The sequence below is a fragment of the Palaemon carinicauda genome, chromosome 18, assembly GCF_036898095.1.
Source record: "Palaemon carinicauda isolate YSFRI2023 chromosome 18, ASM3689809v2, whole genome shotgun sequence".
NCBI classification, from domain to species: domain Eukaryota; kingdom Metazoa; phylum Arthropoda; class Malacostraca; order Decapoda; family Palaemonidae; genus Palaemon; species Palaemon carinicauda.
Genome location: NC_090742.1, coordinates 21,209,389 through 21,231,283, shown reverse-complemented (window position 1 = coordinate 21,231,283; position 21,895 = coordinate 21,209,389). Strand labels below are relative to the sequence as shown.

Sequence of the window (21,895 nt, the reverse complement as noted above, 5' to 3'; positions counted from 1 at the left end):
CGAAAATCTTTAGTCTTCCTCAATAAGCCAATTTTTTTTTTTTGTGCAATTGAAGAAGACACAGACATAATATTTTCTCAAAAGTAAATTTGTTATCAAGAATCACACCTAAAATTTTAAAAGAGTCATACAAAGTTAAAGAAACATAAGCAATGGTGAGATCCGGATGTTGAGGAGCCACTGTCCTCAGCCGACTTAATATCATACCTAGAGTTTTGTTAGGATTTAACATCATGTCCAATAATTTGCACCATGCACTAATTTCAACTAGATCTCTATTAAGGGATGTAGCAATCCCAAATCTACAATCAGGGGATGGATTTGATGCAAAGAGAGTAGCATCATCTGCATATGCAACAAGCTTGTTTTCTAAGCCAAACCACGTCATGTGTATATAGTATGAAAAGTAATGGGTCAAGAACACATCCCCAAGAAGCACCAGATATCACATTCCTGTAGTTATTATGGTACCCATCAAAAACAACTCTTTGCAATCTATTACTTAAAAATTCAGTAATAATGCTACGAAGAGACCCACCTAATCTCAACTGTTTGAGTTTGAAAACAAGGCCAATCATACGTACTTCCTGGACAAAATCAGGGGATTTCTGTACAGCATTGGATATTACCAAATGAGCTTAGAAGATAGCTAAAAGCAAAGCTAGAAAAGAGACATGTGCACCTGTGCAATTGCGTATATAAGCCCCACATTTTGTTGTTAGCTAAGCAGTGTTTCATAACTGCAGCGCCTTGCAACAATTCCCCATCATCTATTGAAGTGAAAGTTAAGTTCCATCACAAGGCTGTTTTCTTTATTCTTATAAATCATTTTCCAGTCAGTCACTATATGTAATAGCCGAAGGGATTTAATTTTGTCTGTGGCTCCACAAGCGTTTCATGAAAATTGGGCATTATGAAGCATACGAAATGGATAATCATTGTATTTTTTATAACAGCAATTGTTTGATTTTAAACATAGTTATTAAACCCTAAACTATCCGCTAATTCACCACTAAGGAAAAATACCCCAGAATCTGATAAACATTAATTTCGTATGACTGGTGCTTCACTCAAGTACAATTTATCATATATTACGCATAGCCAACCGCACTTGAGGATATCTTTCATGCAGCAATTCTCATGATACCAACAGTGATTTCTGTTTTAGTATATTTCTTCAAATTTCAAATAATATGACAAATTTGGAAGTAATGTGTATTCTTCCTAACTATACAAACGCGAGTTCTTTACGTAGGAGTCAGCTTTGTATTGTGTCGGAACAAATTTCACTAACATTATACGATTAAAGCATAATGCGTATACTATAGACATACCCTATTCGAAACTCATCCTAAATAATATCCAAGAATAAATTGATAATATACACCTGCTTTTTAATGTTTAATACTGATGGATGATGTAACTTGGGTCATTTAATTTCAGGCTTTTCATTATGTAATAAATATCGCAAGTTACCAAATGTTTCCAAATAGTGCCAAGTGATGAGCAGAAGGTTATGACAAACAACATTTTTTTAATTTTAAATTTTATTAAGAAAAAAAATATTTACAATAGTGAATAACAAAATTCCTAGTCACAACATTTCAAGACAAAGTGCATCAACTTTTTCATGTACAGTAGCCATTACTGAGCAAGTCGAGAGGGCTGGTGTACTTTGTCAATAAAGTTTGAAATATGCAAGAGCTCGATTCGTGGGGTCTGATATGGCTGTTGGTTTCCATCGTCATCAACCTCAATATTTTTCTTGGGCTTTGGAGTAGTTTTATGGGAACAGCCTAAAACCTCAAGAACTTCGTCCCAAACTGTTTTGTTACAAGTAAAAGCAACAAATATAAAGGCTCCTTGCAGTGAAGTGAGAATGATGAAGATGCACCATGCAATGTCATCATTAACAAAGTATGCAATGATACCACTTACCCAAGCAATACTCATCAAAACCGCAAGCCTCCCATGGACTTTAAATAAATTCCTGTCGAGGGAGATTACGTTTTCTTCAGGCACTGATTTGCTCCCAAGTATATTCCAAGCTGTGCTCACAAAAAAGAAAATATTCAGAAGGATAAAAACAAACGAGGGTGCAACAAAGAACATGAGAAGAGACATGTTGTGTCCAAACCAACATCTCTTTTGACCAAGACTAGGATACAAATATGACGGCAGACCTTGTGGTTTAGTCTGGTCGGTGACAACCAAGCAAAGGACAGCGACGACTGCCAGCGACCAACAGTACAATGAATAAAGTAAAAATCTCTTCTTCTGATCTCCTCTTCTCAAATAAAGCCGTGATGTAACCGTTCTGAACGAGTCCCAGGTGTCAAATGCTATGATGTTCATCCAGCAAAAGGACGCAAAGAAAGAGAAATAGATAAGACAGGCCGTTATATAACAATTGGTGGTTTCTGTGGAAACAGAGGGACTTGCAAGGAAAACAACGTAAGCAATCAAGAGGCACATGGCGAAAGAAGCCAGATTTTTCCCCGCCAGATTTCGTAAACTATTTAGCACAATGAATGTGAATAAATGTAGTGATAAGCAGCAGACTGATACAATCAAACATGCAAATGCTATCCAATTTAAAGTCTCAGATTTGATCGAGTATTTTACACATACTAAATATCCTCCCTCATATTTCTTATGATCAATAACCATTTCTTCGTTTTCCTTAAGATAAGAAATTATGGTGTTGTTATAATACATGAAATCACTTTCATTAGCATAAAACCAAGTCCCATTACAAGTCCAAACATTAGCCTCGTGGGTCAAGTTTTTCTTTGACTTATTGGGTAAGAGACCATCGAACTGAACCATTTTCGAACTACTGTCAGTGCTATTGTAAAAAGATGACAATCTCTTGGTATCTAAACAGACTCCATTTCTGTGAATCTCATTTGAAAGTCGACACAAAGTACTTTGACAGGAACTGAAACCTGGAAGAAACGTTTTTTCCCTACCACATGGAGAAGAGGAAGGTTCAATTTTACCTGGGATACTGGGAACACTTAGTAATAAAGATAACAACTGGGGGACATATAGTGCGATTCCATAAAAGCACTTGAGTTTTTCGACTGCTACATTATTACATTCGGCACAGTGTATATTTCTATATACGACGTGATTAGAAGGGTCAGAGACGAACTCCACGTATTCCTGGCATAAATCATTCATCCCTTCAAACTTGTTGTCCTTTGGACATGATTGTACAGCTTTTACACAATCTCTAGCATACGGAAACTTGTACAGAAGAACTTTACACGATAATTTGATCTCTCTGCGATGGTGCTTCACGAGAGCAACCCAACTACTATCTTCCTCAGAAAAAATTAAATTAGACTCGATATAATTTTGTACTTCTACGTTTCCTGACATGCTAAAGTACATGTAAGATAAGTTTTCATCAATGTACTCTGTTAGGTTACCGTTGTTCAGAAGAAGATTGTTGTACTCTGAGTCCTCCTTTTTCCAATGAAAGAAGTCTAAAACATATTCCATGTCTTCCTGCCTGACCTCACAATTCATTTCCCCTTCCCAAAGGTGAAGATCTTCTGTATCATCATTGCAGACAGCACAATAGTAGTTTGGGTAGGTTACATGTGTAGCATTGTTAGTCACTGGAAAACTTAGCAAAATATCTCTCTGTTTAGAGATATTTGAAGGTGAAGCCGAGGCACAAAGGCTTGCTATAGTCGTATTTTCCCATTCGCGTTTACAAGTGTTTCTTCGTATATAAGCTGCACTTTCTGGAGTAAGGGACACACATTCTGATTTTTCCACATTGCGAATTTGCGTGGAAATATTGTATGTGGGAGCATCGAGGCAACAATCGCCATAGGAGATGCAATCTGAATCGCATTGACAAGAGTAAGAAAACCTTTCGGGAGGTTCTTTGCAATTAATTAACTCACATGAATATGGTTCTGAAGTGTTATTATTAGCCGAACAATTTCCAGCGTCATTTAGAAGTAAGAATATAGAAGTAAAGAATACAACCTGACTATATGAAAGCACCATTGTGTTGCGTATTTTTTTATCTTTATCTCAAGGTAATCTGGTACTTAAAAAAATAAGGTTAATAATTGCTTAATGGCACAAATCTCAAAATTTTCACGGTCTCAGATTTTCTCTTAGAATGCTTTAAAGATATATTTTATGGGTATATGTGTGGTTTGTTTTCTCTTAACTACTAAAAAGTTAAAGACCATTAAAGGACACCAGAAGGTATAATTGACACGCTGAATAGTTTATTTTTCTTGTGTTTCCACGCCGTAACGTTTCTTCAGCTGAAGTGTGATGGTCGTCTACCTGCCAGCTTCCAAATCTTGACAGCAGCCAAGAGTGTAAGTCGACTTTACTTACCCACTTCTAGTCTGAAGGTCTATTTCGATTCAGATCCTTGCAATGTGTGTGTGTCCGCTTGCAAGGCTGACTTGACTGGTTCTCTACATTGCCACACTCGTTTGGTTCCCTGAAATAAAATATCGATAGCATTATTTACTTTCCAGAGGGCCGCATCAGTAATATTTATTTGAGTTTGGGGTTTAGTATGTAATATGAAAACATTTTGAAATTTTCATTAACATTCTTCGATTGACCTGTTCAGTCTAGTGCAACATCCTCTAGGGAAAATATTTCATGTATCCTTTGGGAAAATCAAAGCTGTACTTAAAAGCTGAGTTACTTTAGCAATATGTTCATGAAACCCCCTTTTTTTCTTAAAGTCAAAATCACATTCTAACGATACAACTCGAAATTTAAGCTGTGAATAATGAAACTACAGAACAACACCAGGACATGAAAAGAAAGAAACCACTAGCAAAAAAAAAGAAAAAAAAAAAAAAAAAAAAAAAAAAAAAAAAAAAAAAAAAAAAAATATTACATCCTAAACAACATAGAAACATTCAGATAAATTCCAAGCAAAGAAGACAGTAGGGAACCACATGAATAAATCATATCTCTGGGAGCAGAAATAGAAGCTAATAGAAGCCTAAAAAATAAGTTGCGTGTAACTAGCATAGCCAAATGTCTCAATAGTCCTTGACAGGATAGCGGGCATCAATAGCAGGAAGAAAAAGAAAACGCTGATGCAAATAAATATCTAACGAGCAAGACAATGCCCTAGAGACTGACCATATACACACATGATCAGCGTCCAAGCACCCTCTCCACCCAAGCTAGGACCAAGGAGGGCCAGACAATGGCTGCTGATGACTCAGCAGATAGACCTATAGGCTCCCCGAAACCCCATATCCTTAGATGACAAGGATAGTGAGGTTGCAGCGACCAAAGGAACTAACGAGAATGAGCGGAACTCGAACCCCTGACTGGCGTTCACCAGTCAGGGACGTTAGCACATCGGCCACCACAAGGAATATGATGCATGGCAATTGACAAATGGATGTGTGTTTGTGTATGTGTATGTGTGTGTGTGTTACGAGGATTAGTTACAACAGAAACATGGGTGATGGTGAAATATTCGGTCTGATGGAGTCTTTTTTTCCCACTTAAGGCTTTGGATTTGATTTCTTACTTCAACTTGCACTTTTCTGTATTTTAGTACTTATATTTCTTCTTTAAATGAGGAACTATAATCTGGCTCTCTTAGGGAATAAAAAAAAAAATCTAAATTAAAAAAAAAAACAAGATATATGCAATACAAAACCATAAAATTTAGCCAAACAAAACGATTTGTGTTTTTAGCAAATTCTCTTAATCTTTATTGCTACCATTTAAGAACAATTATCGTCATCACCTTCAATTACTCTTTAGACTACGACCGCCAGAATCCATAGAAAAATGAATATTTCAAATATTACTGTTATCATAATTATTGTTATCATTACCTTATTACCTTATGAAATAGCCAAAAAATTAACTAACCTAATAAAAATTTCAACAAACAAGATACCGCTAAGCGAAAAAAAGAGCGAAGAGTAGACCACATTATAAAGTACAGAAACAAGCAGAAAGTAAAAAAAAAATTACATACATAAAACTGAAAACATGCAATCGAACACAGATCAGTTGAGAAAATGCATAAGAATCAGAAAGAAAGATATGTTGGGAACGAACATTCTATAAAAGAGCATCAAAATTAATATCGTATCGCCCTGCATCAAAATCCCCAATAGATTCAGTGAGACACGGATACAAGTTAGAACCTTCTCGGGGCTCAATTAAGAGAGATCTAAATGTTTTATTAGCACTTGAGAGAACTGAGAAGTCTCACCACATGTCTCCACACGACCCTTCCCACCCATACTCCATTTAAGGTATATGCTAAAAAGCAAGAGCCAAAATCAATAAAGTAATTTTCCATAAAACAGTCAATAATCATACAAAATTCTACAAGGAATTGCATAAACATCATCTGCAAATTCCATTTCCTTATGGTAACTGTCCAATTCAAACTAACTGAATGAAAGAAGAATTAGAGAAAATTAAAATGGTAATGCTTCAATAGGCTTCAATTATTACGCAGTTTTTTCGTGATCAACCTTAAAACATTTTCTTTTCCTCTCTATGCAAAAACTAACCCATTACCTTATTATCTTTTATTTATATGTTTGGATGGGAAAAGTCTCTTATTTACGGTTGTGATCACAAAAACTGACTTGATTCTATCTATCTTTTAAACTAGAGATTATGAATACGAAATTCAAAACAAGAGGAACTGATGAGTAAATCTTAGATCACAAAATCTACTGTAAATCACTCGGTAAGAGTAACGTACCAATTCAACCAAAGGACGAAGGTCCTGATGAGGCTGCTACCATCTAAACAACATTTTAATAATATTGGGACATGAAATGAAGCATACGCAATTATTTCGATCATCACAGTGAACACAAGAAACCACAATCATGAACAGAAAGCTATGAAAGCATCTAGGATTCGCATCATACACAAAAAATACCCATTCTGTGGGTAACGTTTTGAGAAAACAAACAACACGATCTGTCAAGAACAAATTTAAGAAAACTGAGTGAGAACATCTCTGCAGGGCGACTCCAGATAATTTCTATGGCTACAATCATAATCAATGTAAAAACAAACAAGCAAAAGTTTCACAACATTAAGAAAATATGAATGATAAACAAATTCCCAACGCACAAACAAAACAAAACACACCTATACACACACACACACAAACACACACACATGTATATATATATATATATATATATATATATATATATATATATATATATATATATATATATATATATATACATATATATATACAGTATACATATTTGGATAAATATGAATGTTTACATATCTATAAGATACACATATTAATATCTATATATAATATAAATAGATAAAGATACGTTAGATATAGGGCTCCAAGCAATGACACACAGCTAACATTCCTGCTAACACACGGGTAATCCTGAGTTACCTTTTAACATCAGTAAGTCGGCAGAACTCTCTCCAATCTTCCTCCTCAGGATGCTTTGTGCTTTGTAAGAAATAAATACCCCTCATGGCGCCCTTTTTGAGACCTAACAACAACCAGCCAACTCAAATTATACATTTTTAAATCATCTATTTTCTTCCTTTTATTATTCATTTAAATACAGACCTTAACACTTCATCGCCATAGATCCTATGCATAGTTATACACATGGAAGAGGCTTTGAAATAGATATCCTTAATGTATTAAAAGGTAAATCTGTTCTTATAGCATATAGAGTGATCATCACAACTAATCAAAAATTACATTAATTCATGGTGACTGACTTCCGTTTTTCCTCGAAGTAAAAATTGCCAACTTGAAATAATTAGTCTGTATGAAAATCTATGTAGATGGTCTTCCAGCTAGACTATTAGGAGATGAAAGGAATGTTGCCACATAATGGTAATTCAGACGCCAGGTAAAGGGACTGATCATTTGTAGGTAGTAGGTTGGCTAGGTCACCAGCCACCCGTTGAGATACTACCACTAGAGAGTTATGGGGTCCTTTGACTGGCCAGACAGTACTACATTGGATCCTTCTCTCTGGTTACGGTTCTTTGCCTACACAGACACCGAATAGTCTGGCCTATTCTTTACAGATTCTCCTCGGTCCTCATACACCTGACAACACTGATATTACCAAACAATTCTCCTTCACCCAAGGGGTTAACTACTGCAATGTAATTGTTCAGTGACTACTTTCCTCTTGATAAGGGTAGAAGAGACTCTTTAGTTATGGTAAGCAGCTCTTCTAGGAAAAGGATATTCCAAAATCAAACCATTGTTCTCTAGTCTTGGGTAGTGCCATAGCCTCTGTACCATGGTCTTCCACTATCTTGGCTTAGAGTTCTCTTGCTTGAGGGTACACTCGGGCATACTTTTTCTACGTTCCTCCAGCCTAACTAGGGATTCAACCGAGTTCAGCTGGTACTGCTAGGGTGCCACAGCCCATATCACCCTCCCACATTATCCACCACAGATGAAGCTACCTCTGCGGTCATCTAAGGCATCGGAGGAAGCAGCAGGGCTTACCGGAACTGCGTCACAATCGCTCGCCATTCATTCCTATTTCTAGCATGCTCTCTTGCCTCTCTCACATCTATCCTCCTATCACCCAGAGCTTTCTTCACTCCATCCATCCACCCAAACCTTGGCCTTTCTCATGTACTTCTCCCATCAACTCTTGCATTCATCACCTTCTTTAGCAGACAGCCATTTTCCATTCTCTCAACATGGCCAAACCACCTCAACACATTCATATCCACTCTAGCTGCTAACTCATTTCTTACACCCGTTCTCACTCTCACCACTTCGTTCCTAACCCTATCTACTCGAGATACACCAGCCATACTCTTTAGACACTTCATCTCAAACACATTCAATTTCTGTCTCTCCGTCACTTTCATTCCCCACAACTCCGATCCATACATCACAGTTGGTACAATCACTTTCTCATATAGAACTCTTTTTACATTCATGCCCAACCCTCTATTTTTTACTACTCCCTTAACTGCCCCCAACACTTTGCCACCTTCATTCACTCTCTGACGTACAGATGCTTCCACTCCACCATTTGCTGCAACAACAGACCCCAAGTACTTAAACTGATCCACTTCCTCAAGTAACTCTCCATTCAACATGACATTCAACCTTGCACCACCTTCCCTTCTCGTACATCTCATAACCTTACTCTTACCCACATTATCTCTCAACTTCCTTCTCTCACACACTCTTCCAAATTCTGTCACTAATCGGCCAAGCTTCTCTTCTATGTCTGCAACCAGTACAGTATCATCCGCAAACAACAACTGATTTACCTCCCATTCATGGTCATTCTCGTCTACCAGTTTTAATCCTCGTCCAAGCACTCGAGCATTCACCTCTCTCACCACTCCATCAACATACAAGTTGAACAACCACGGAAAATATTTATATTTATTTTAATGTTACTATTCTTAAAATATTTTATTTTTCCTTGATTCCTTTCCTCACTGGGGTATTTTCACTGGGGTCCCTCAGCTTATAGCATCCTGCTTTTCCAACTAGGGTTGTAACTTAGCATTTAATAATAATAATAATTGCAATGTCCTAGAGACCAAACTGGTGGGATATAACGTTAGGTTGCTGTATCCCTATCTCCTAGAGACCAAACGGTATTATAACGATAGGTCCCTGTATCAAAAGGTCACAGACACATAACTAGGTGGATAGAACGTTAAGTTCCTGTATCAAAATGTCATAAAGTCCACAGTGTTGGGAAATAACGTTAGGTCCCTGTATCATAATGTCCAAGAGACCAAACTGGTTGGATAAAACAATAGGTCCCTGTATCACAAGGTCATAGAAACCAAACTGGTGAGATATAACACTAGGCCCCTGTATCAAAAGGTCATAGAGACAAAACTGGTGGGATATAACAATAGGTCTCTGTATCACTAGGTCATGGAGACCAAACTGGTGAAATATAACAATAGGTCCATGTATCAAAAGGTCATAGAGAAAAAACTGGTAGGATATAATAATAGGCTCCTGTATCACATGGTCATAGAGACCAAACTGGTGAGATATAACAATAGGTCCCTGTATCAAAAGGTCATAGACACAAAACTGGTGGGATATAACAATAGGCCTCTGTATCACAAGGTCATAAAAACTAAACTGGTGGGATATAATAATAGGCCCCTGTATCACAAGGTCATAGAGACTAAACTGATGAGATATAACAATAGGTCCCTGTATCACAAGGTCATAAAGACAAAACTGGTGGGATATAACAATAGTCCCCTGTATCACAAGGTCATAGAGACCAAACTGGTAAGAGAAAACAATAGGTCCCTGTATCAAAATGTCATAGAGACAAAACTGGCGGGATATAATAATAGGTCCCTGTATCACAAGGTCATAGAGACAAAACTGGTGAGATATAACAATAGGTCCCTGTATCACAAGGTCATAAAGACAAAACTGATGATATATAACAATAGGACCCTGTATCACAAGGTCATAGACACCAAACTGGTGAAATATAACAATAGGTCCCTGTATCAAAAGGTCAGAGACAAAACTGGTAGGATATAATAATAGGCCCCTGTATCACAAGGTCATAGACACCAAACTGGTGAGATATAACAATAGGTTCTTGTATCAAAAGGTCATAGAGAAAACTGGTGGGATATAACAATAGGCCCATGTATCACAATGTCCTAGAGTCCAAACTGGGGGGCTATAACGTTACGTTCCTGTATCTCAATGTCATAGAGTTTAAACTGTTGGGAAATAACGTTAGGTCCCTATACCACAATGTCCAAAGACAAAACTGGAGGGATATAACGTTAATTCTCTATATCAAAATGTCCTAGAGACCAAACTGTAGGGCTATAATTTTACGTACATATATCACAATGACCTTGAGACAAAACTTGAGGATGTAATATTAGGTCCCTATCTCACAATGTCCTAGAAACCAAACTGATGAGATATAACGTTAGGTCCCTGTATCACAATGACCTAGAGGCTAAACTAGAGGGAGATAACATTAGGTCCCTGTATCACAATGTCTTAGAGACCTAACTGGAGAGCTACAACATTACGTCCCTGTATCACAATGTCGTAGAGACCAAACTGGTAGGATACAACATGAGGTCCACTACGTCCTAGAGACCAGACTGGTGGGATATAACGTTAGGCCCCTGGACCACAACGTCCTTGAGATCAAAATGGTGGGATACATTAGATCCCATATCACTAAGAGGCAAAAATTAATAACTGGTAATGTAAGATGTGGGAGATTAGCGAGCTATAAACTAGCTTTACTACTCCCAATGCATATAAAGAATTGATACTCTATTTCCCATTCTTAATGGGATAAAAATTTGAAGAAAATTATTATTCTGGATTTGAAAGTACATGCCAGCTCAGTTCCTTGTTATTCACAGATCTGTTATCCAGGTACCCTTTTTGCATTGTATACAGATTCAGTCCAGTAGTAGGTTATACCATAAGAGTCCTACTCACTGCTAGGGTCATAAGCCAAATTACTGGAAATGTATGATAAGGGATATGCTCTGAGCTATTGGCTTTCTTCACTTCTTACATTACACATAAAGTGTGACTACTCTGTCAACATTATTTATGAGATGAAACACTAGTTCAGGCTAACACAGATCTATTCAAAGAAACTGGTAACTCTGTATTACTATACAGTGTAAACACAGTCCTGGGTGAATAACAACCAAGTAGTGTTCCTACTGTCTAATGGGGGACCCTCCTAAAATAAAGGTTTCAGGGGCTTCCCTATAGACAACGCATATACTAAAAGTAGCCATTGAGGCAAGAACTCTAGCAACTAATTCCATGATTCTTCGCTGTCCCCCACAGTGGGGTCACATATTAAATTGTGGAGGGTTCACCTTTCCATCTGACATTAGACAGCTTGGTCAGCTTTATGATTTTAGGCTCTTCACCAAGCCTTCATCTCAACTCAATGATTTTGCTTGACAACCTCTTTGTATATTATTTTTACCATAATAATAATAATAATAATAATAATAATAATAATAATAATAATAATAATAAATCAGGATCCAAGCCCCCTCTCAACATAAGCTAAGACCAGGAGGTACCAAACAATGGACGCTGATGACATAGCAGGTAAACATAAGTTTTCTAAATGCTCTATCCTCAGCTCAGAGGGAAAATAAAGTCGTGTTTTTCCAGTAAAATCGCTTGAACTTGGGGACTCTAAAATTACAATGCCTTCATTAAAAGACCTTCGGTTTATTACCTCAGCCCTTTCGAGGTAGATTTCTACAAGAAATTTAAGGCCGTGACTGATTACAATTTTTTTTTCTTATAAAAAAAAGCCTCTAATTCTTTCAGTCTGGTGATCCTAGGACCTGTTAGATTAGCTATGAACCTGGTTATAGTATTTTCACCAAACAAAAGGAATTCTTAAGGAGAATCTACATAGGACCTTATGAAGATATTGTGACAAAGAATGAAGGGTTTTCGAAACTATATTAAATACGTCTATACTTTGCTCTCCCGAATTAGTAAGTTCCTGATGACATTTATTGCCTCATGTAAGGAAAATTTGTAAAACCAATAATAACGAGGTATCATAAAGATTGAAGTATTGCTATCATCTGAACCTATTATTATTATCATTAATATTATTATTATTATTATTATCATTATCATTATTATTATTATTATTATTATTATTATTATTATTATTATTATTGTTATTGTTATTATTATTATTATTATCATTATTATTATTAGCTAAGCTACAACCCCTGTTGGAAAAGTAGGATGCTATAAGCTCAAGGGCTCCAAGGAAGTATGGAAATAAATAATCTATGTGAGAAATAATAAACAATTAAAATAAGATATTTTAAGAACAGCCACAACATTTGAAAATCTTTCACATATAAATTGTAAAAAAAAAGACTTTTGCCAGCCTCTTCAACAAAAAAACATTTGCCGCAAGTTTGAACTTTTAAAGTTACACCGATTCAACTACTCGATTAGGAAGACCATTCCACAACTTGGTCACAGCTGGAATAAAACTTCTAGAATACTGTGTAGTATTGAGCATCATGATGGGGAAGGCATGATTATTAGAATTAACTGCATACCTAGTATTACGAATAGGATACTACTGTCCGAGAAGATCTGAATGTAAAGGATGGTCGGAATCATGAAAAATATGCAACATGCATAACAAACTAATTTGTTACTAATTGAACGACGGTGCTAGCGATTAATATCTGTATCAGATATAAGGAATTTAATAGACCGTAAGTCTCTGTCCAACAAGTTAAGATGAGAATCAGCAGCTGAAGACCACACAGGGGAACAATGTTCGAAACAGGGTAGAATGAAAGAATTAAAAAACTTCTTCAGAATAGATTGATCACCGAAAATCTTTAGTCTTCCTCAATAAGCCAATTTTTTTTTTTTGTGCAATTGAAGAAGACACAGACATAATATTTTCTCAAAAGTAAATTTGTTATCAAGAATCACACCTAAAATTTGAAAAGAGTCATACAAAGTTAAAGAAACATAAGCAATGTTGAGATCCGGATGTTGAGGAGCCACTGTCCTCAGCCGACTTAATATCATACCTAGAGTTTTGTTAGGATTTAACATCATGTCCAATAATTTGCACCATGCACTAATTTCAACTAGATCTCTATTAAGGGATGTAGCAATCCCAAATCTACAATCAGGGGATGGATTTGATGCAAAGAGAGTAGCATCATCTGCATATGCAACAAGCTTGTTTTCTAAGCCAAACCACGTCATGTGTATATAGTATGAAAAGTAATGGGTCAAGAACATATCCCCAAGAAGCACCAGATATCACATTCCTGTAGTTATTATGGTACCCATCAAAAACAACTCTTTGCAAACTAATACTTAAAAATTCAGTAATAATACTACGAAGAGACCCACCTAATCTCAACTGTTTGAGTTTGAAAACAAAGCCAATCATACGTACTTCCTGGACAAAATCAGGGGATTTCTGTACAGCATTGGATATTACCAAATGAGCTAAGAAGATAGTTAAAAGCAAAGCTAGAAAAGAGACATGTGCACCTGTGCAATTGCGTATATAAGCCCCACATTTTGTTGTTAGCTAAGCAGTGTTTCATAACTGCAGCGCCTTGCAACAATTCCCCATCATCTATTGAAGTGAAAGTTAAGTTCCATCACAAGGCTGTTTTCTTTATTCTTATAAATCATTTTCCAGTCAGTCACTATATGTAATAGCCGAAGGGATTTAATTTTGTCTGTGGCTCCACAAGCGTTTCATGAAAATTGGGCATTATGAAGCATACGAAATGGATAATCATTGTTTTTTTATAACAGCAATTGTTTGATTTTAAACATATCTGTTAAAACCCTAAACTATCCGATAATTCACCACTAAGAAAAAATACCCCAGAATCTGATAAACATTAATTTCGTATGACTGGTGCTTCACTCAAGTACAATTTATCATATATTACGCATAGCCAACGGCACTTGAGGATGTCTTTCATGCAGCAATTCTCATGATACCAACAGTGATTTCTGTTTTAGTATATTTCTTCAAATTTCAAATAATATGACAAATTTGGAAGTAATGTGTATTCTTCCTAACTATACAAACGCGAGTTCTTTACGTAGGAGTCAGCTTTGTATTGTGTCGGAACAAATTTCACTAACATTATACGATTAAAGCATAATGCGTATACTATAGACATACCCTATTCGAAACTCATCCTAAATAATATCCAAGAATAAATTGATAATATACACCTGCTTTTTAATGTTTAATACTGATGGATGATGTAACTTGGGTCATTTAATTTCAGGCTTTTCATTATGTAATAAATATCGCAAGTTACCAAATGTTTCCAAATAGTGCCAAGTGATGAGCAGAAGGTTATGGCAAACAACATTTTTTTTATTTTAAATTTTATTAAGAAAAAAAGTATTTACAATAGTGAATAACAAAATTCCTAGTCACAACATTTCAAGACAAAGTGCATCAAAGTTTTCATGTACAGTAGCCATTACTGAGCAAGTCGAGAGGGCTGGTGTATTTTGTCAATATAGTTTGAAATATGCAAGAGCTCGATTCGTGGGGTCTGATATGGCTGTTGGTTTCCATCGTCATCAACCTCAATATTTTTCTTGGGCTTTGGAGTAGTTTTATGGGAACAGCCTAAAACCTCAAGAACTTCGTCCCAAACTGTTTTGTTACAAGTAAAAGCAACAAATATAAAGGCTCCTTGCAGTGAAGTGAGAATGATGAAGATGGACCATGCAATGTCATCATTTACAAAGTATGCAATGATACCACTTACCCAAGCAATACTCATCAAAACCGCAAGCCTCCCATGGACTTTAAATAAATTCCTGTCGAGGGAGATTACGTTTTCTTCAGGCACGGATTTGCTCCCAAGTATATTCCAAGCTGTGCTCACAAAAAAGAAAATATTCAGAAGGATAAAAACAAACGAGGGTGCAACAAAGAACATGAGAAGAGACATGTTGTGTCCAAACCAACATCTCTTTTGACCAAGACTAGGATACAAATATGACGGCAGACCTTGTGGTTTAGTCTGGTCGGTGACAACCAAGCAAAGGACAGCGACGACTGCCAGCGACCAACAGTACAATGAATAAAGTAAAAATCTCTTCTTCTGATCTCCTCTTCTCAAATAAAGCCGTGATGTAACCGTTCTGAACGAGTCCCAGGTGTCAAATGCTATGATGTTCATCCAGCAAAAGGACGCAAAGAAAGAGAAATAGATAAGACAGGCCGTTATATAACAATTGGTTGTTTCTGTGGAAACAGAGGGACTTGCAAGGAAAACGACGTAAGCAATCAAGAGGCACATGGCGAAAGAAGCCAGATTTTTCCCCGCCAGATTTCGTAAACTATTTAGCACAATGAATGTGAATAAATGTAGTGATAAGCAGCAGACTGATACAATCAAACATGCAAATGCTATCCAATTTAAAGTCTCAGATTTGATCGAGTATTTTACACATACTAAATATCCTCCCTCATATTTCTTATGATCAATTACCATTTCTTCGTTTTCCTTAAGATAAGAAATTATGGTGTTGTTATAATACATGAAATCACTTTCGTTAGCATAAAACCAAGTCCCATTACAAGTCCAAACATTAGCCTCGTGGGTCAAGTTTTTCTTTGACTTATTGGGTAAGAGACCATCGAACTGAACCATTTTCGAACTACTGTTAGTGCTATTGTAAAAAGATGACAATCTCTTGGTATCTAAACAGACTCCATTTCTGTGAATCTCATTTGAAAGTCGACACAAAGTACTTTGACAGGAACTGAAACCTGGAAGAAACGTTTTTTCCCTACCACATGGAGAAGAGGAAGGTTCAATTTTACCTGGGATACTGGGAACACTTAGTAATAAAGATAACAACTGGGGGACATATAGTGCGATTCCATAAAAGCACTTGAGTTTTTCGACTGCTACATTATTACATTCGGCACAGTGTATATTTCTATATACGACGTGATTAGAAGGGTCAGAGACGAACTCCACGTATTCCTGGCATAAATCATTCATCCCTTCAAACTTGTTGTCCTTTGGACATGATTGTACAGCTTTTACACAATCTCTAGCAAACGGAAACTTGTATAGAAGAACTTTACACGATAATTTGATCTCTCTGCGATGGTGCTTCACGAGAGCAACCCAACTACTATCTTCCTCAGAAAAAATTAAATTAGACTTGATATAATTTTGTACTTCTACGTTTCCTGACATGCTAAAGTACATGTAATATAAGTTTTCATCAATGTACTCTGTTACGTTGCCGTTGTTCAGAAGAAGATTGTTGTACTCTGAGTCCTCCTTTTTCCAATGAAAGAAGTCTAAAACATATTCCATGTCTTCCTGCCTGGCCTCACAATTCATTTCCCCTTCCCAAAGGTGAAGATCTTCTGTATCATCATTGCAGACAGCACAATAGTAGTTTGGGTAGGTTACATGTGTAGCATTGTTAGTCACTGGAAAACTTAGCAAAATATCTCTCTGTTTAGAGATATTTGAAGGTGAAGCCGAGGCACAAAGGCTTGCAATAGTCGTATTTTCCCATTCGCGTTTACAAGTGTTTCTTCGTATATAAGCTGCACTTTCTGGAGTAAGGGACACACATTCTGATTTTTCCACATTGCGAATTTGCGTGGAAATATTGTATGTGGGAGCATCGAGGCAACAATCACCATAGGAGATGCAATCTGAATCGCATTGACAAGAGTAAGAAAACCTTTCGGGAGGTTCTTTGCAATTAATTAACTTACATGAATATGGTTCTGAAGTGTTATTATTAGCCGAACAATTTCCAGCGTCATTTAGAAGTAAGAATATAGAAGTAAAGAATACAACCTGACTATATGAAAGCACCATTGTGTTGCGTATTTTTTTATCTTTATCTCAAGGTAATCTGGTACTTAAAAAAATAAGGTTAATAATTGCTTAATGGCACAAATTTCAAAATTTTCACGGTCTCAGATTTTCTCTTAGAATGCTTTAAAGAGATATTTTATGGGTATATGTGTGGTTTGTTTTCTCTTAACTACTAAAAAGTTAAAGACCATTAAAGGACACCAGAAGGCATAATTGACACGCTGAATAGTTCCAAGATACTAAAATGATGATGAGATTGAACGTTTTCATCATGTTTTAAGTAGCCTTATAATGACTGATTTCTATTAGAGCATTACATAACACTATTTCCTGCTTTCGAATAATTCCAACAACAGTTTATTTTTCTTGTGTTTCCACGCCGTAACGTTTCTTCAGCTGAAGTGTGATGGTCGTCTACCTACCAGCTTCCAAATCTTGACAGCTGCCAAGAGAGTAAGTGGACTTTACTTACCCACTTCTAGTCTGAAGGTCTATTCCGATTCAGATCCTTGCAATGTGTGTGTGTCCGCTTGCAAGGCCGACTTGACTGGTTCTCTACAGTGCCACACTAGTTTGGTTCCCTGAAATAAAATATCGATAGCATTATTTACTTTCCAGAGGGCCGCATCAGTAATATTTATTTGAGTTTGGGGTTTAGTATGTAATATGAAAACATTTTGAAATTTTCATTAACATTCTTCGATTGACCTGTTCAGTCTAGTGCAACATCCTCTAGGGAAAATATTTCATGTATCCTTTGGGAAAATCAAAGCTGTACTTAAAAGCTGAGTTACTTTAGCAATATGTTCATGAAACCCCCTTTTTTTCTTAAAGTCAAAATCACATTCTAACGATACAAGTCCAAATTTAAGCTATGAATAATGAAACTACGGAACAACACCAGGACATGCTGAGAAAGATACCACTAGAAAAAAAAGAAAAAAAAAAAAAAAAAAAAAAAAAATCAATCTAAATTAAGAAAAAAAAAAAAAAACAGATATATGCAATACAAAACCATAAAATTTAGCCAAACAAAACCATTTGTGTTTTTGGCAAATTCTCTTAATCTTTATCGCTACCATTTACGAACAATTATCGTCATCACCTTCAATTACTCTTTAGACTACGACCGCCAGAATCCATAGAAAAATGGATATTTCAAATATTACTGTTATCATAATTATTGTTATCATTACCCTATTACCTTATGAAATAGCCAAAAAATTAACTAACCTAATAAAAATTTCAACAAACAAGTTACCGCTAAGCGAAAAAAAGAGCGAAGAGTAGACCACATTATAAAGTACAGAAACGAGCAGAAAGTAAAAAAAAAAAAAAAATTACATACATAAAACTGAAAACATGCAATCGAACACAGATCAGTTGAGAAAATGCATAAGAATCAGAAAGAAAGATATGTTGGGAACGAACATTCTATAAAAGAGCATCACAATTAATATCGTATCGCCCTGCATCAAAATCCCCAATAGATTCAGTGAGACACGGATACAAGTTAGAACCTTCTCGGGGCTCAATTAAGAGAGATCTAAATGTTTTATTAGCACTTGAGAGAACTAAGAAGTCTCACCATATGTCTCCACACGACCCTTTCCACCCATACTCCATTTAAGGTATATGCTAAAAAGCAAGAGCCAAAATCAATAAAGTAATTTTCCATAAAACAGTCAATAATCATACAAAATTCTACAAGGAATTGCATAAACATCATCTGCAAATTCCATTTCCTTATGGTAACAGTCCAATTCAAACTAACTGAATGAAAGAGGAATTAGAGAAAATTAAAATGGTAATGCTTCAATAGGCTTCAATTATTATGCATTTTTTTCGTGATCAACCTTAATACATTTTCTTTTCCTCTCTATGCAAAAACTAACCCATTACCTTATTATCTTTTATTTATATGTTTTGATGGGAAAAGTCTCTTATTTACGGTTGTGATCACAAAAACTGACTTGATTCTATCTATCTTTTAAACTAGAGATTATGAATACGAAATTCAAAACAAGAGGAACTGATGAGTAAATCTTAGATCACAAAATCTACTGTAAATCACTCGGTAAGAGTAACGTACCAATTCAACCAAAGGACGAAGGTCCTGATGAGGCTGCTACCATCTAAACAACATTTTAATAATATTGGGACATGAAATGAAGCATACGCAATTATTTCGATCATCACAGTGAACACAAGAAACCACAATCATGAACAGAAAGCTATGAAAGCATCTAGGATTCGCATCATACACAAAAAATACCCATTCTGTGGGTAACGTTTTGAGAAAACAAACAACACGATCTGTCAAGAACAAATTTAAGAAAACTGAGTGAGAACATCTCTGCAGGGCGACTCCAGACTGCAGATAATTTCTATGGCTACAATCATAATCAATGTAAAAACAAACAAGCAAAAGTTTCATAACATTAAGAAAATATGAATGATAAACAAATTCCCAACGCACAAACAAAACAAAACACACGCACACACCTATATATATATATATATATATATATATATATATATATATATATATATATACATATATATATATATATATATATAAATATATATATATATATATATATATATATATATAATTTCTATGGCTACAATCATAAATCAATGTAAAAACAAACAAGCAAAAGTTTCATAACATTAAGAAAATATGAATGATAAACAAATGCCCAACGCACAAACAAAACAAAACACACGCACACACCTATATATATATATATATATATATATATATATATATATATATACAGTATATATATATATATATATATATATATATATATATATATATATATATATATATATATATTACTGTATGCATATTTGGATAAATATGAATGTTTACATATCTATAAGATACACATATTAATATCTATATATAATATAAATAGATAAAGATACGTTAGATATAGGGCTCCAAGCAATGACACACAGCTAACATTCCTGCTAACACACGGGTAATCCTGAGTTACCTTTTAACATCAGTAAGTCGGCAGAACTCTCTCCAATCTTCCTTCTCAGCGAGCGAAACTGTAGAGCAGCAGCAGCTACTTGCTTGTGTCAAGACAAACCCCCTCTGAATGCCCAAGTTCCCAGTGCGGCTTTTGCATTTGGTCCCAGCAACAGACAGGTTCCTGGATGCAATCAGCGTCTGGTGCGAGTTCATTTCTAGGAATTCCCCATAAGGATTCAGTTGCGCGTCTTGGTAGCCGGTTGTCCAGTTTTTGACCTTGAAAGTGGGGAGGCTTACGTGCTGTTTATATTATTGTTTTTCTCACTTACAGCAGCGAGATAAATATCCTTTGAGATATATTAGGTAAGAATTTTGTATCTCTACAGCAATAAAAACATTATCCCTGTTTACCGTTCTTATTTGTGATCCTTTAACTTCTTCACTTAAAACCTTCAAAGAGGTATATAAGAATATTAAATAAACGAGAGAGAGAGAGAGAGAGAGAGAGAGAGAGAGAGAGAGAGAGAGAGAGAGAGAGAGAGAGAGAGAGAGTAAACACGGCTGATTCGTCGGTCAAAAGTTGCACCATGTTGCATCAACGTATACGAGATAACTTCTTACGTCTGACCATGAACTCCCCGAGAAAATTGCTGGGGAGTCCCGTGAGATAAAAAGCATCATCACTACTTGCAATATAACATGGTAAAAAAATTTGGCGAATATATAACTAAATAATACTCAATAGCAAATAATCATAATAAATAATAAATGTTATTCTATGCCAGATCGTGTATTATTATTATTATTATTATTAATATTATTATTATTATTATTATTATTATTATTATTATTATTATTATTGTTACCTACTAAGCTACAACCCTACTATGCATTTCTTGGCCGTGTCCAAATGATTTTCGTTGATAAAATCCTACCTAAATATCGGATATGGGTCACATGTTGGAAATAGGTATTTGAAGCGACAGCCTAATTGGCAAAAATATGCAATAATGTCTAATGTGAATAATAATTGCACTTACCAGAGTAAATCTAAGGAATTGAAAGGGTAACTTAGCTAAATTTAGACACACCCAGAGAGACTATGTAGACGTCATTACTGAAGGCCCTCCCACTCATTGATACTCTACTGTAGTATGACGTAGTTACTAGACACTTAAATTGTTTAGCCACTTTATGAATGAAGACACACAAACAGCTACCATATACACTTCTTCTCTCTCTCTCTCTCTCTCTCTCTCTCTCTCTCTCTTTATATATATATATATATATATATATATATATATATATATATATATATATATATATATATATATATATATAAAGAGATCAGTAGAATAGGTAAATTGTTAAATATGGTTGATGAAGCTAGTCAGTGAGATAGTTTGCAGTCATGAAAAAATCTGTCATCTCTTATTTAGAAACACATTAATATAAACAAAATATTTCTATATCTCATTTTTT

The 21,895-nt window shown here is 35.5% G+C and overlaps 1 protein-coding gene across 3 annotated transcripts; it reads right to left on the bottom strand.

Moving 5' to 3' along the window:
* Positions 1–1,637: 1,637 nt before the first annotated feature.
* LOC137657694 (uncharacterized) lies at positions 1,638–20,663 on the bottom strand. 3 transcript variants are annotated; one of them, XM_068392094.1, is made up of 2 exons: positions 20,433–20,663; positions 1,638–4,483 (listed from the first exon to the last, which is right to left on the bottom strand). In XM_068392094.1, exon 2 carries the CDS (start codon positions 4,027–4,029, stop codon positions 1,645–1,647), a length of 2,385 nt encoding a protein of 794 aa, XP_068248195.1. In that variant the 5' UTR covers positions 4,030–4,483; positions 20,433–20,663; the 3' UTR covers positions 1,638–1,644. The 3 variants fall into 3 exon arrangements, with proteins under 3 accessions (XP_068248195.1, XP_068248197.1, XP_068248194.1); XM_068392096.1 differs by lacking the exon at positions 20,433–20,663 and adding an exon at positions 7,421–7,470; XM_068392093.1 differs by lacking the exon at positions 1,638–4,483 and adding an exon at positions 14,980–18,008 and having other exon boundaries at positions 20,433–20,653.
* Between the last annotated feature and the right edge of the window lie 1,232 nt (positions 20,664–21,895).

Bases quoted from the DNA above. Each gene is read 5' to 3' on its own strand.
- LOC137657694 (XM_068392094.1), bottom strand. From the start codon at position 4,029: ATGGTGCTTTCATATAGTCAGGTTGTATTCTTTACTTCTATATTCTTA.